The sequence below is a fragment of the Sceloporus undulatus genome, chromosome 3 (genome assembly GCF_019175285.1).
Source record: "Sceloporus undulatus isolate JIND9_A2432 ecotype Alabama chromosome 3, SceUnd_v1.1, whole genome shotgun sequence".
Classification (NCBI taxonomy): domain Eukaryota; kingdom Metazoa; phylum Chordata; class Lepidosauria; order Squamata; family Phrynosomatidae; genus Sceloporus; species Sceloporus undulatus.
The window spans coordinates 44,736,670-44,750,138 of NC_056524.1; the positions used below are offsets into that span (position 1 = coordinate 44,736,670).

Below are 13,469 nucleotides of genomic sequence, written 5' to 3' on the forward strand. Positions count from 1 at the left end.
TATTATTATTATTATTATTTGTGAAGGGGGGATGATAGTATCAGACCTTCTGTAACCATAATAATCTATTGAAATGTGAGAGCGGACAGAGACCCCTTCCTGCCTGTACAGATCTATACATTGTGCCATAATTGGGATGAACAAATACAGAAAATGAGTGGCATTACTTTCTTTGCCTCCAAGGACATCTTTTAAAAATGTACGCCCTCAAAGTCTGGGCAAAATAAGGATGTAGGGGTATTTCATCCTCAGCTCCATTCATAATGCTCAGTTATCTGAGTAAGCCATGATGGTCTCACTCACTTTTAGACAAGGTCTCATATTTCCCATTGCATCACATTCCTGAGACCACACCATTCATCCCAAAATATCCAAGGGTAACATCTGTCCCTAAAATCACCCACACATGTTTCTTAACTTTTAGGTAAATAAGGCCACCTTTAACCTTTTTAACCAAAAAGAAGCTTTCTTGTAACTTTTTTCATCAGAAAGTTCTTTTTCCTTTACTTGGTCCAACACCTGTAACCACTGCTATTACATTTGCTATGGCTATTGCTACTACTTGTATTGTCTGTACCTAGACTGTACCCCTGCAACTTCATCAGGAATATCTAGGGCTATAGCACAGAAAAACATCTTCCAACAAAGAAAGAACAATACAACTAATACAACTAAATGACAATAAAATAGGTCCCTGATAAGGAAGTTATTCACCAGACATCCATTTTAATAATTTGTTTAATTGGTTGGCCACCAGGTTTCTAGTGTTTGGGTCCCTACATCTCTAACTACAGTTTTGCATGAATGCTGGTCTTATAATGCTCACCTACCTCTGAGTTTGAAGTATTTCAAATGGTTGGCAATCGCCTGTTCCATAGATTCATCTGGACATATTTTAACTCCAGTAGGAAAGAAAATTGATCTCTTCCTTCGAAATAACAAGCGCCTGCTTAATTTCTCAGACTCTCTAAAATCAAGAAGATGCCTAGAATCCAGAAACTGGGGATGGCTTCTAATTGATTGCCAGCCTTCAGGTGGTACATCTAGTGTAACTTCCTTTGCCTCTATGTCTTCTGCAGGTAATTGGGCCACATCTGAAAAAAATGACATGACAAACATATCCTTTTAAATAACCATACATTTATTATCACAGTAACTGGAGCGTGTCCAAAGGAGGGCGAATAAAATGGTGAAGGGCCTGGAAACTATGCCCTATGAGGAACGACTTAGGGAGCTGGGGATGTTTAGCCTGGAGAAGAGAAGGTTAAGAGGTGATGTGATAGCCCTGTTTAAATACTTGAAGGGATGTCATATTGAGGAGGGAGCAAGCTTGTTTTCTGCTGCTCCAGAGACTAGGACCTGGAGCAATGGATGCAAGCTACAGGAAAAGAGATTCCACCTCAACATTAGGAGGAACTTCCTGACAGTGGAACAAACTCCCTCAGAGTGTAGTGGAGTCTCCTTCCTTAGAGGTCTTTAAACAGAGGCTGGATGGCCATCTGTCGGGGATACTTTGACTGAGATTTCCTGCATGACAGGGGGTTGGACTGGATGGCTCTTGCGGTCTCTTCCAACTCTATGATTCTATGTAACACTGAGTTTTACTAAGAAATACAAATCTTATAAAAACTCTTTTTTAATGGTATTTTGCTTTTTTCATCATCCATTTAGATAACGTGGAACCTAACAGAGAAGATTTTGATTCCCACATTTCATGTTTGGCAGTTTGTCCTAATATTTATCACTGCTAGTATTATTATGATATATCACTATTCACAATGATTTTCTTAAATCTTCAGCACAAACCAAGTTAAAGAAGTCTTACTGTTAATATTTCAAAGGAAAGTTTTCCCCAGCTAAAAAACATAGCTTTATTGACTGAATGTCAAGAAGAAAAATGAGAGTTCTGCTTCCACAGACCAAGAAAACAGAAATTCAATGTCTTACTCCATTGCCAAGACATCTTGTCTTGTTGCTTAGGTGACAGGATTGGTTCCCCTATGTTCTGCCTAGTCTTTTTTTAACCTACAAGTATATGTTAGGGTGCCATTGTGCATATCCGAAGACACTATTGCTGTTGCAAAATGATCCCAGGATGTTACAGGGCTTCCAATAGTTTGCTTTATCAAAAATATTTTCAGTTTTTTAATAACCTGACAGTGACAGAAAGCACAGACACTGAAACAAGACATACATAATCTGATTTCATAAAAGAGTAGATCAGTTAAAGTCAGCTAGGCATGTTTAAGAGATGAGTTTGAGTGTTACTTCTTATGGCATATTTTGAATTATTTAGGTTTAGTCCAGATCTTTTGAATTCATATGGTGTACTTCAAGTGACTAGTTGTTATATTGTCAAAAGTAATTTTAACACAAATTAGCTAGGGAAAAATAGAAAAACAATTCAATTGTCCAGTGAATGACAGGAACTATAGGTAACAGGGGCTATCATATCCCAGTGTTCTTATGTTCACTTAAGATTTTTAAGATGGCAATGCAACCATCTGGGTGAAAATCAGAACTATTGTACAGGAAAACACTGTAATGAAGAGAAGACCTATTTTAATAAAAGCTGCTATTAGGTCTGCAACATCAAGGCAAAACAAATGGATGTAACCTTAGAGTATGTTATACAAGACAACCATCTTTCTATTAATATTTGTTCCTGCACTAGAGGATACAAAATGGCCATTTACTAATTGCTCTTGTCAAGCATGGCAAATCTTTCTGAAAGCCACAAATAGAAGGCAGAATCTGACTCTGTGTACCTGTAAGTATATTTCCTCTCACTCAAATTAAAAATTAAATTAAACACAATTTATTTGATCCAGATTCAGTGGGTAGACCCACTGAAATAAATTGTAATAAACATAGTTATTATTACATTTCAACTTGATTTCATTGAGTCTACTCTAAACATAACCAAACATAGTTACAACCAAATATCCAAAGGAAGAAACAAAAGAAGTGCTAAAGATTAAAATATGGAGCATTTTCTTACCTGCAAATGCTTGAAAATCCCCTTCAAACAGCACAAGTAAACAGATTCCTAAATAGATTTTCCAAGAAGTGCCACACATAATTCTTTCTGTTTTTTTAAGGCAAAGGGAAAATAACCAAGTCCCTTTTTAGAAGTGTCAGCTGTCCTGGATGTGTTAAACATCCAGAGAGATTTTCTTCTTGGAGAGAATCTGGTGTCACATCTAATTGCCTTTGATAAAAGGTTAGTATAATTTTCCAAAAAAAAAAAAAAAGCCTGCCAAAATGTCTAGATTATTTTCTGTTTAAAAGGAATGATTCCATTCTCATTTTGGAAATCATAAAATGTGTTGCAGGAGAGGCTTCTTGATGTTAGCCAATGGACTATGGAGACAATTTTTTTAAGCTGCCAGACTTACCAGCTTTACTAGAGCTTGTCAACTCTGTCGTTAACTGGCAGCCTTCACAAGGACAGTACCTTTCACACTTAATTAAGCACAATTGTTCAGTTGACTTCCTTTAAAGAAAAAAAAGCCTGCTGTCCTGGCAAATAATGGGTGTAGCATCATGGTCATCCCCTAAGAGAACGTCTTCTCAGGCTGTTTCTGGATGTTATAAATACAAGTGGTAGTGAAAGAACACATATGGATTTGATTTAGCATTGTGACCAGGTCTAATGAAGCAGGGGCGCTGTTGGTAATATTTCAAGTTTTCTCACCCTTCAAATGGTAAGAGAAAAGCATACCATTACCTCACATTATACAATTGTATAATCATATGAGTGCCCCCTCTTTCCAAAAATGCCTGTGCAATAGTCTGTGTATGCACTGGGAACCTCGCGAAAGCTTGCAACAGTAAATTTATTTGTTGTCATTTGTTGGCCAATAAAGGTATCACGGTGCGGTGGTTTTTGTTTGAATTTAATTAATGGCTGACATAGCTACCCCCTGCAGTAGTTAAGTAATGGCTGCAGTACAGCACCCTTTTGCTAAACACAGCCAAACATTGTGCAACTGTGTGCTGCAAATGTGTTGCTGGTCGCACAATCCCCAGTGAATTAAGTGGTATATGAAGCAATCAATAAGGTAGTCACCCACCATTCAACAGTTTTATTCTTACGGAACGTGCTTATGCAACGGAAATTAACACAGTGATTACACTATTTCCAAAAAAGCACAACGGCAAATGTAAGGGAATTTAACATGTGGCATAAAACATTACACAGCATGACAGCCATGTGGTGTATTGTCCACATGGCTCAACTGCATCATCAATTTGCAGACTTTAGAAATTGGATGATTTTGGAGAAGGACCATTGCTCGGGATACAGAGTATACTGTTGCATGGAAAGGATATTAAATTATATTTTGCAAGCATTCATATAAGCCTGAGAAGATCCTAGTGTGGGAACGGCCAGGTATCTCCTGCCAATGGTGTCAGTGTGCTCATGATCTCTTCATTGTAAGGCTGCCAAGAACCAACCGTGTCCATCCATCCATCCATCCAATCTTTGAGTGAGAAGGATTGGCGCCGGGGGGGGGGGGGGAGGTTGCAGGCCAGGTGCTTCCTTTGTTAGATGTGGGGTTGGTGAGAAAGTCCAGCTTCACAGGGAGATTAATGGTAACCTAGATGGACTGGCAGGGAGGAGAAGGGAATTTGCTTATGTGTTGGTTGAATGGGGAGGCCATGGTTGTTGTGATGTGAATGGATGTAGGATATAGGGTGTTGTTCTGTAAAAACTGTTTTGAGTGGTTAAGCGGGGGGTCTGGTATGTCACTGTGTGGAGGGGGAGTGCTTTAAGAGTGAGTTCTGGCAATCAGAGAAGACAGTAGGTTTAAAGAAGAGACCTGCATTCAAGTTCTTAAGAAAAGTTATCTTTTAGTATAACTGCCACAGCACACCTTTTATGAATGTTTATCGCCTAACCTGCGGCATCCTTTTTAAGATGATAACAACATACACAACTGCCCACAAAAATTAAACTGTTTGGAAACGCTTATGTAGACAATGCTAACTAATGGATGGATAATAATAAAGCAATTTATCTGTTGCTATATTTGTATAATCTGGCTGAGTGATTTCCTGAAGCTGCATTTTCACTTAAGTAAAAGAGTTGTAGCTATCGATTTCAGCAATTCCCTTCTATTCCCCTCAGGCTCTTCTTTCAGAAGATCAGTACCCTTGAAGGAACCTTTGGAAAATATGCAGAGAGGAAAGGTAAGCCCCCTGTGTACACACTTAGCTAGTCAACCCATGGTTAGTTTACAGAGAAGTCTTATATGTTTCTATGTAAGACTTGTGGCAAGAGCAACATGGTAGGTTATTGTTAGGGTTGAAAAATGATTAAGGTTGAAAACCACTCTGAAACGCAGTATTGGCCGAACCGCTACTTTACAGAATTTTTAAAAAGGGGCTAATATATGCCACCCTGAGCTTCTTGAAGTAGGGAACAGAAACAAAATGGAAAAAATTGTGTTCCTGACAAAGTTGTTGCGATGCTTACCTGGAAGACATACACATGAATTTAATACAAGCCGACTTTAGAATGTTGCTATGGAAATTATACCCATTACAATTATGCCAAACAAATAATCAGAATATGTTCCTCCATGGCAATCAGTGAATGGAGGATGTATGTAATTAATTTGTTGTTGTCGTGGGAGCCTTGAAGTTGTTTCTGGACTTATGTGACCCAAAGCGAACATATCATGGGGTTTTCTGGCAATTTTCTTCAGAGGGGTGTCCATTGCCATCTACTGAAGCTAGAGAGTGTGACTTGCCCAAGGTCACCCAGAGGGTTTCTATGGCCAAGCTTGGATTTGAACCTGTCTCCAGAGTCATAGGGGCGAAACAGATGGGCAGGAAAAAGCGGCTTGAAGCTGCTTTCTGAAGCCACATTGAAACCCCAACTGCACGCCAGCTCCCAAGGCAGCTGGAGTGCTCATGTCATGACCACATTATAGAGCTTCAACAGAAGAAGCAGAAAAAACGGCTTCTTTTTTAAACGGCTTTTCTCTGTTAAGGCGCTAGAGGACATTTTCCTGCGGCTTCAAGGCATGTGTCATCTAAACGCCACACCTTCAAGTCAGCCTGAAAGCACCACTTTTTGCCTGTCTGTTAGCCCCATATCTAATGCTTAAACCTCTTATGCCATACTGGCTCTCCTGGAATATATATGAGCTAAATATGAAAGTATATGGACTGAAATACATGCTAAGATCTCCAGAACATGGAGTTTCCCAGCAGCTTCCTATACTGTAGCAGTTCTTGTTTCCTCTTGAATTTGTCTCAGCGCTACAACGTATGAAGAGACAACTGCCAGCAACATTATGCTGTAGAGGTCTTGAGAAAGAGGCTGCACCTTACAGACTCAGCTGGCAAATGGCATGCTATGCTGAGCCATTTACCAGACCTTGGACCATTGTAGACTACCATGGAGCCCTCATCAAATGAATCTGTGCCTGGGAGGATAGAAGAGTTACAGAAGTGTCCCCGTTGCCAAGTGAGCAATTTTACATCCTGGCCGCACCAGTATTTTTGAAAGAAAAAAAAATAGGTTACAGCACTCTAATTTCATACCTTGGTATGGGGACACAGACAGATTCTTCTGTATATCCTCTCATCCTCACCAGGCATGGAGGAGGCTGAGAGGATCTATGGCAAGTTTGCAGGGAGGGAATTGCCACTGTAGAGGAACAGAATAGATAGCCTTTGCAGCTTCCAACACAGGCATAATTTAACTTGTACTTGCATATGCCATGAAAAGGATGCAGCCATAATGGTGCATGCTAGTAAGTATCAAGCACTATAGTTTAAATGATGTAAGCCCATGATGGTACTTAACTGCCACATGAATAACAAAGGAGGCAGAGTAGAATGCCAACAGCATTCAGGGACAATAATCACAGGCCACAAAATATGTGCCAAGTGTTCCTGCAAGCACAACTGCTTGCAGTTGTAGTGAAAATCTTTAACATCTAAAAAACATTTTCTTCTTCCTGTGACATTTGATACTTCTGCTTGGATTAATGCTATCCAAACAAGACATTTTTTATACACAAAGATAAAACCACCCCATATAACAGAGAAATCTGCAGTTTTGATATAACATCAAAAGTCTATTTGCCAAGGCCAAACGTTGTTTGAAACCCACTGCAGATTTCAACACTGGTGCCTCGGGATACGAAATGACGGGTTACGAAATTTTCGGGATACGAAAAAGTTGGATTGGGAAAAACTGTTTGGGTTACGAAATATTTTTCGGGTTACGAATTCATTTCGGCGCGAAATTCAAACGTGCAAAGTGCTTTCCAGGGCTAACGGAAAGCTAAGGGGGCTGAGTTAGGGGTTAGCTGTGGCGCGAATTTTAATTTCGTTAGCAAGAGGTGATTGGCTTGACAAATCAGCTGATCACCTGGATTGCTAACGAAATTGGGGGGGGGCTTTGCTTCAGAAACAAAACGTTTGTTTTTGATCGCCCCCCTTGCTGGCCGGGTGGAGTGTGTGAGGAAGAGTCTCTCTGAGCCGAACTCGTGAATCCACTGTGGCTTTGACTTTTTCCTGGCTTTTCTGCCTTTGGAATTTTCTGGCTTTGCCAGGGTATTTCGGATCAAGACCGCATCAGGAACTCTCTACAGGTAGGTGGATGGTTTATCTCTTCTTGTGGGGTGTGAGCATGCTGATGTGGGGTGGTGGTTTGCTTTCTTCATTGCTGTGCTGTTTTAAAAGTGCATTTTCTGAGTGTGGAGGCGGGGATTCTTTTGCTGCTTCATTCTTCATGGATGTCCTGTTTTCAAACTGTGGTGTTGTGGCTTTACTCTGACATGGTCAACATGTGGCCAGACTCTCACCATAGGGTGGCATTTTCTGAGTTGTGATCAGGGATTCTTTTGCGCTTCATTTCTCATGGATGTCCTGTTTTTCAAACTGTGGTGTGTGGCTTTACTCTGGCCATGGTCACATGTGGGACACAGAGTCTCACATAGGCTTGCACTTCTGATTTGTGGATGCTGGGTTGCTTTTATGGCTTCCTGTTTCAAAGTGTGGGGTGTGGCTTTAAAACTCTGGCATGGTCACATGTGGACACAGAGTCTCACCATAGGCTTGCACTTTCTGATTTGTGGATGCGGGTTGCTTTCTTTATTGCGGTCCGTTGTCAAGTGTGGAGTGTGGCTTTTAAAACTCTGGCCATGGTGCACATGTGGACACAGAGTCTCACCATAGGCTTGCACTTTGATTTGTGGAGTGCGGGGTTGCTTCTTTATTGCTGTCCTGTTTTCAAAGTGTTGTTGGGGGCTTTAAAACTCTGGCCAGGGTCCCATGTGGGACACAGAGTCTCACCAATAGGTTGCACTTTCTGATTGTGGTGCTGAGTGCTTCTTTATTGCTCCTGTTTTCAAAGTGTGGAGTGTGGCTTAAAACTCTGGCCATGGTCACAGTGTGGACACAGAGTCCTCACCAAGGCTTGCACTTTGATTTGTGGATGCTGGGTTGCTTCTTTATTGCTGTCGTTTTCAAAGTGTGGAGTGTGGCTTTTAAAACCTGGCCATGGTCACATGTGGGACACAGAGTCTCACATAGCTGCATCACTTTCTGATTGTGGATGCTGGGTGCTTCTTTATTGCTGTCCTGTTTTCAAAGTGTGGAGTGGGCTTTTAAAACTCTGGCCATGGTCACATGTGGGCACAGAGTCTCACATAGGCTTGCACTTCTGATTTGTGGATGCTGGGTTGCTTTCTTTATTGCTGTCCTGTTTTCAAAGTGTGTGTGTGGCTTTTAAAACTCTGGCCATGGTCACATGTGGGACACAGAGTCTCACCATAGGCTTGCACTTCTGATTTGTGGGAGCTGGGTTGCTTTCTTTATTGGTCCTGTTTTCAAAGGTGTGAGTGTGGCTTTTAAACTCTGGCCATGGTCACATGTGGGACACAGAGTCTCACCATAGGCTTGCACTTTCTGATTTGTGGATGCTGGGTTCTTTCTTTATTGCTGTCCTGTTTTCAAAGTGTGGAGTGTGGCTTTTAAAACTCTGGCAATGGTCACATGTGGGACACAGAGTATCCATAGGTTGCACTTCTGATTTGTGGATGCTGGGTTGCTTTCTTTATTGCTGTCCTTTTTCAAAGTGTGAGTGTGGCTTTTAAAACTCTGGCCATGTCACATGTGGACACAGAGTCTCACCATAGGCTTGCACTTTCTGATTTGTGGATGCTGGGTGCTTCTTTATTGCTGTCCTGTTTTCAAAGTGGTGGAGTGTGGCTTTTAAAACCGGGCCATGGTCACATGTGGGACACAGAGTCTCACCATAGCTGCACTTTGTTTGTGGATGCTGGGTTGCTTCTCTTATTGTGTCCTGTTTTCTCAAAGTGTGGAGTGTGGCTTTTAAAACTCTGGCCATGGTCACATGTGGGACACAGGAGTCTCACCAAGGCTTGCACTTCTGATTTGTGGATGCTGGGTTGCTTTCTTTATTGCTGTCCTGTTTTCAAAGTGTGGAGTGTGGCTTTTAAAACTCTGGCCATGGTCACATGTGGGACACAGAGTCTCACCATAGCTTGCACTTTCTGATTTGTGGATGCTGGGTTGCTTTCTTTATGCGGTCCTGTTTTCAAAGTGTGGTGTGTGGCTTTAAAAGTGTGCCTTGCTCCTATGTGGGACAAGAGTCTCACCATAGGGTGGCATTTTATGATTGGGGTTTTGGCCTATGGGTTTGTTGTTCTTGTGTGCTTTGGCCATGGCTGTGATGATTGAGAGTGTGGGGTGTGATTTTTTGCAGTTGGGCCAGAGAGTGTGACCATGGGGTGGGGGTGGTTCCAATTGTGGCTTTTTGCTCAGTGCCTGGGCTTTGTCCTTTTAGGCTGGAGCTATGGCTCCCAAGCCAAGCGGTGAGAAAAAGAAGGACGTCCCTTTGCCCTGGAGGACAAGAGGACATCACGCCAAGCACGAGAGGGGCGGGCGCTTGGTGGACATTGCCAAGGAGTATGGACGAAACCCTTCGACAATTGGCACTGTCCTCAAGCAGAAGGAGGCCATCAGCTGTTGTGGCTCCAGCGAAAGGGCGTGACGACGATTGCCAAGCAGAGGACACCGAAGCACGAGGAGATGGAGCGCCTGCTTCTCCCTGGATTAAGGAAAAGGAGCGAGTCGGGGACACTGTGACCACCTTGTGTCATCTGAGAAGGCCACCACCATTTTCGAAGACCTGGCCAGCAAGAGGCAGGCAAGGAATTCCGCAGGAGGAGCCACCACCCCGGACTTCAAAGCATCACGTGGCTGGTTCGAAAAGTTCAAGAGAGGACCGGGATCCACTCTGTCGTCCGTCACGCGAGGCGTCCAGCGCAGACCACCAGGCCGCCGAAAGCATTCGAGTTCAAGCCATGGGGGAGAGGAAGGCTACTGTCCCGCAGCAAGTGTTCAATTGCGACGAGACGGGCCTCTTCTGGAAGAAGATGCTCGCCGCACCACATCACCCAGGAGGGAGAGGAGACACCAGCCACAAGCTATGAAGGACCGCTTCACACTTGCGTTGTGTGCCAATGCCAGCGGGGACGTAAGGTCAAGCCCCTGTTGGTGTGTAACCACTCCGAAAATCCAAGGGCCTTCAAGGCACACAACATACAAAGGACGGTTTGCCAGTGATGTGGCGTTCCAATGGCGCGCATGGGTCACACGCCTCCTTTTCGTGGATGGATCAACAGTGTCTTCACCCCACAGTGAAGGCGGTACCTGGAGGAAGAGGATTTGCCCCTTGAAGGTCCCTCCTCTTTGGACAATGCCCTGCGCACCCGCATGGCCTGGAAGAAGGACATCCTCGCGGAGTTCTCCTTCATCAAGGTCCAGTTTCTGCCACCCAACACGACCTCCCTCTTGCAACCCAGGGACCAGCAGTGATTGCCAACTTCAAAGAGATCTACACAGCACCTGTTCAGCGTTGTTTGCGATGTGACGGAGAGCACACAGCTGACCCTTCGAGATTTCGGGAAGCAGCATTTTGATATCGTCGTGTGCTTGAAAGATGGGTGGACTGGCCTGGCAGGAGATCACCAGGCGCAACCTGATTGCTCATGGGGAAGCTGTGGCCTGAGCCTTCTCTTGGAAGGGTCCAGATCGAGGGTGCTGAGCCAGGTGAAGAAGAAGAGGTGCACGAGATCGCTCCATCGCAAGGTCCCTGGGACTCGACGGGGACAACGAGGACGTGGAGGAACTCATCGAGGAGCACAACGAGGACCTGACAACGGAGGACCTGAAGGCCTTGGTGGCGATTGCAACACCGGCCGTGGATGAGGACGTGCTCCATTTCGACAGGGGCCAGCAGGGAGGAGTGCGGGGCATTTTTGCCAACGGCAGAAATTAAAGACATTTGGCGGCAATCCACAATGTGTCTCATATGTGGAGAGCACCACCCTGAGAGGTGCTCACCAGCCATGCCATTGACATTTTGATAATGTCTGCCTTAGCCATTTTAAGAACTGCTTAAGGGCCGGCAAAGCAACATCCTTGGACCAGTTCTTCACTAGAGAGGGAGAACCGTCATCCAAGAAGGCCAAAAGGTGACCCTTAAAAAAAAGGTGCACCCTTAAAAAAAACACCAAATTTTTTTTAAAAAATGGTAACTTTGTTAAATTGGTGGCATTGGCTAACATGGCTGAATTGGTAAATTGCTTGAATTGGATAAATTGGCTGAAGTGGTTAAATTGCTTGAATGGCTGAAGTGGTTAAATTGCATGAATTGGTGAAGTGGTTAAATTGCTTGAATTGGTTAAAATTTGGCTTTTGTTTGGCTGCCCCCTCCTCCTCCTCCTCCTCCTGCCTCACTCCGAGATGCCAGGACCAAGATGCCAAGAACACACAAGATAAGAAAAACATTTGTTTTTCTTTATCCTTTAGAATGGGCCGTGACCATGGGGTTGCATGTTCAGATTTGGGGTTTCTGGCCTTTGGGTTGGAGTCTGGGGTGGTATGGTCATGGGTGTGATGATTGGAGAGGGTGGGTTGGTGGGGTGTGAGTTTTGAAAGTCTGGCCTTGATTTGATGTGGCCATAGAGTGTGACCATGGGTTGCTTTTTAGATTTGGGGTCTTGGTCATGGGTGGGATGATTTGAGGGTGGGGGGTGTGGGGTGTGAGGGGTGAAAGTCTGGCCTTGATTGATGTGGGCATAGAGTGTGACCATGGGTGGCTTTTAGATTTGGGGTTCTTTGGTCATGGGTGGAGTGATTTGAGAGTGTGGGGTGTGGTGTGAGTGTTTGAAGAGCTCCTCCTCCTCTCCTGCCTCACTCTGATGCCAAGACCAGCAAAATAAAGAAAAACACTTTTTTTCTTTATCCTTTAGAAGGGGCCTGACCATGGGTTGCATGTTCAGATTGGGGGTTTTGGCCTTTGGTTTGAGTTCGGGGGTGGTATGGTCATGGGTGTGATGATTTGAGAGTGGGGGGGTGTAGTTTTGCAAGTCTGGCCTTGATTTGATGTGGGCCATAGAGTGTGACCAGGTTGCTTTTTATGATTTGGGGTTCTTTGGTCATGGGTGTGATTGATGTTGAGAGTGTGGGTGTGGGGGTGTTGGTTTGAAAGTCGGCCTGATTGATTGGGCCATAGAGTTGACCATGGGGTTTGCTTTTTTTAGATTTGGGTTCTTTGGTCAGGGTGATGATGTGTGAGCGTGTGGGTGTGGGGTGTGAGTTTTGAAAGCTCCTCCTCCTCCTCCTGCCTCCACCTGATGCCAACGCAGACCGCAAATAAACACCACTTTTTTCTTATCCTTTAGAATGGGCCCTGACCATGGGGGTTGCATGTTCAGATTTGGGGTTTTCTGGCCTTTGGGTTTGAGTTCTGGGGTGGATGGTCATGGGTGTGATGAGATGGAGTGTGGGTGTGAGTTTTGCAGTCTGGCCTTGATTTGAATGCGGGCCATCAGAGTGTGACCATGGGTTGCGTTTTTAGATTTGGGGTTCTTTGGTCATGGGTGTGATGATTTGAGAGTGTGGGTGTGGGGGTGTGAGGTTTGAAAGCCTGGCCTTGAATTGATGCGGGCCAGAGTAGTGTGACCATGGGGTGCTTTGGTCATGGCTGTGATGATTTGAGAGCTCCCTCCTCCTCCTGCCGGCCTCACTCTGAGATGCCAAGAACCATCAAAGATAAGAAAAAACCATTTTTTTCTTTATCCTTAGAAACTTTAGAATGGACCTGCCAGTCCATTGTTAAGCTCTTTAGTGCCTCAGGCAAACTTGTATTGTAGGGTACTTAGCTTAATAGGCCTCTATTGTACCTTTGTTTTGAGTTGCAGGTTCAGTCTGAGGTCATAGAACACTTCATTAGTTATGTTTCAATGGAAAAGTGTTTCGGGATACGAAATTTTTCGGGTTACGAAAGAATTGCGGAACGAATTAATTTCGTAACCCGAGGTAGCAGTGTACTTGTAATCGAACTAAAATACACATTCTGCCATTTTCACAACTGTCAGCATACATGGAATTGGCTTTCTTTTTTGTTTTTG

At 43.9% G+C, this 13,469-nt stretch overlaps 1 protein-coding gene across 3 annotated transcripts in view; it reads right to left on the reverse strand.

Moving 5' to 3' along the window:
* The window catches only part of IMPG2 (interphotoreceptor matrix proteoglycan 2), an 86,096-nt gene extending 82,914 nt beyond the window's left edge, over nucleotides 1-3,182 (reverse strand). For all 3 annotated transcript variants that reach the window (XM_042456141.1, XM_042456140.1, XM_042456139.1), the window contains exons 1-2: nucleotides 3,002-3,182; nucleotides 831-1,094 (exon numbers count right to left, since the gene is read on the reverse strand). In XM_042456141.1, the coding sequence (XP_042312075.1) occupies nucleotides 831-1,094; nucleotides 3,002-3,080 (343 nt within the window). In that variant the 5' untranslated portion in view covers nucleotides 3,081-3,182. The remainder of the gene's footprint in view (nucleotides 1-830; nucleotides 1,095-3,001) is intronic.
* Nucleotides 3,183-13,469: the final 10,287 nt, after the last annotated feature.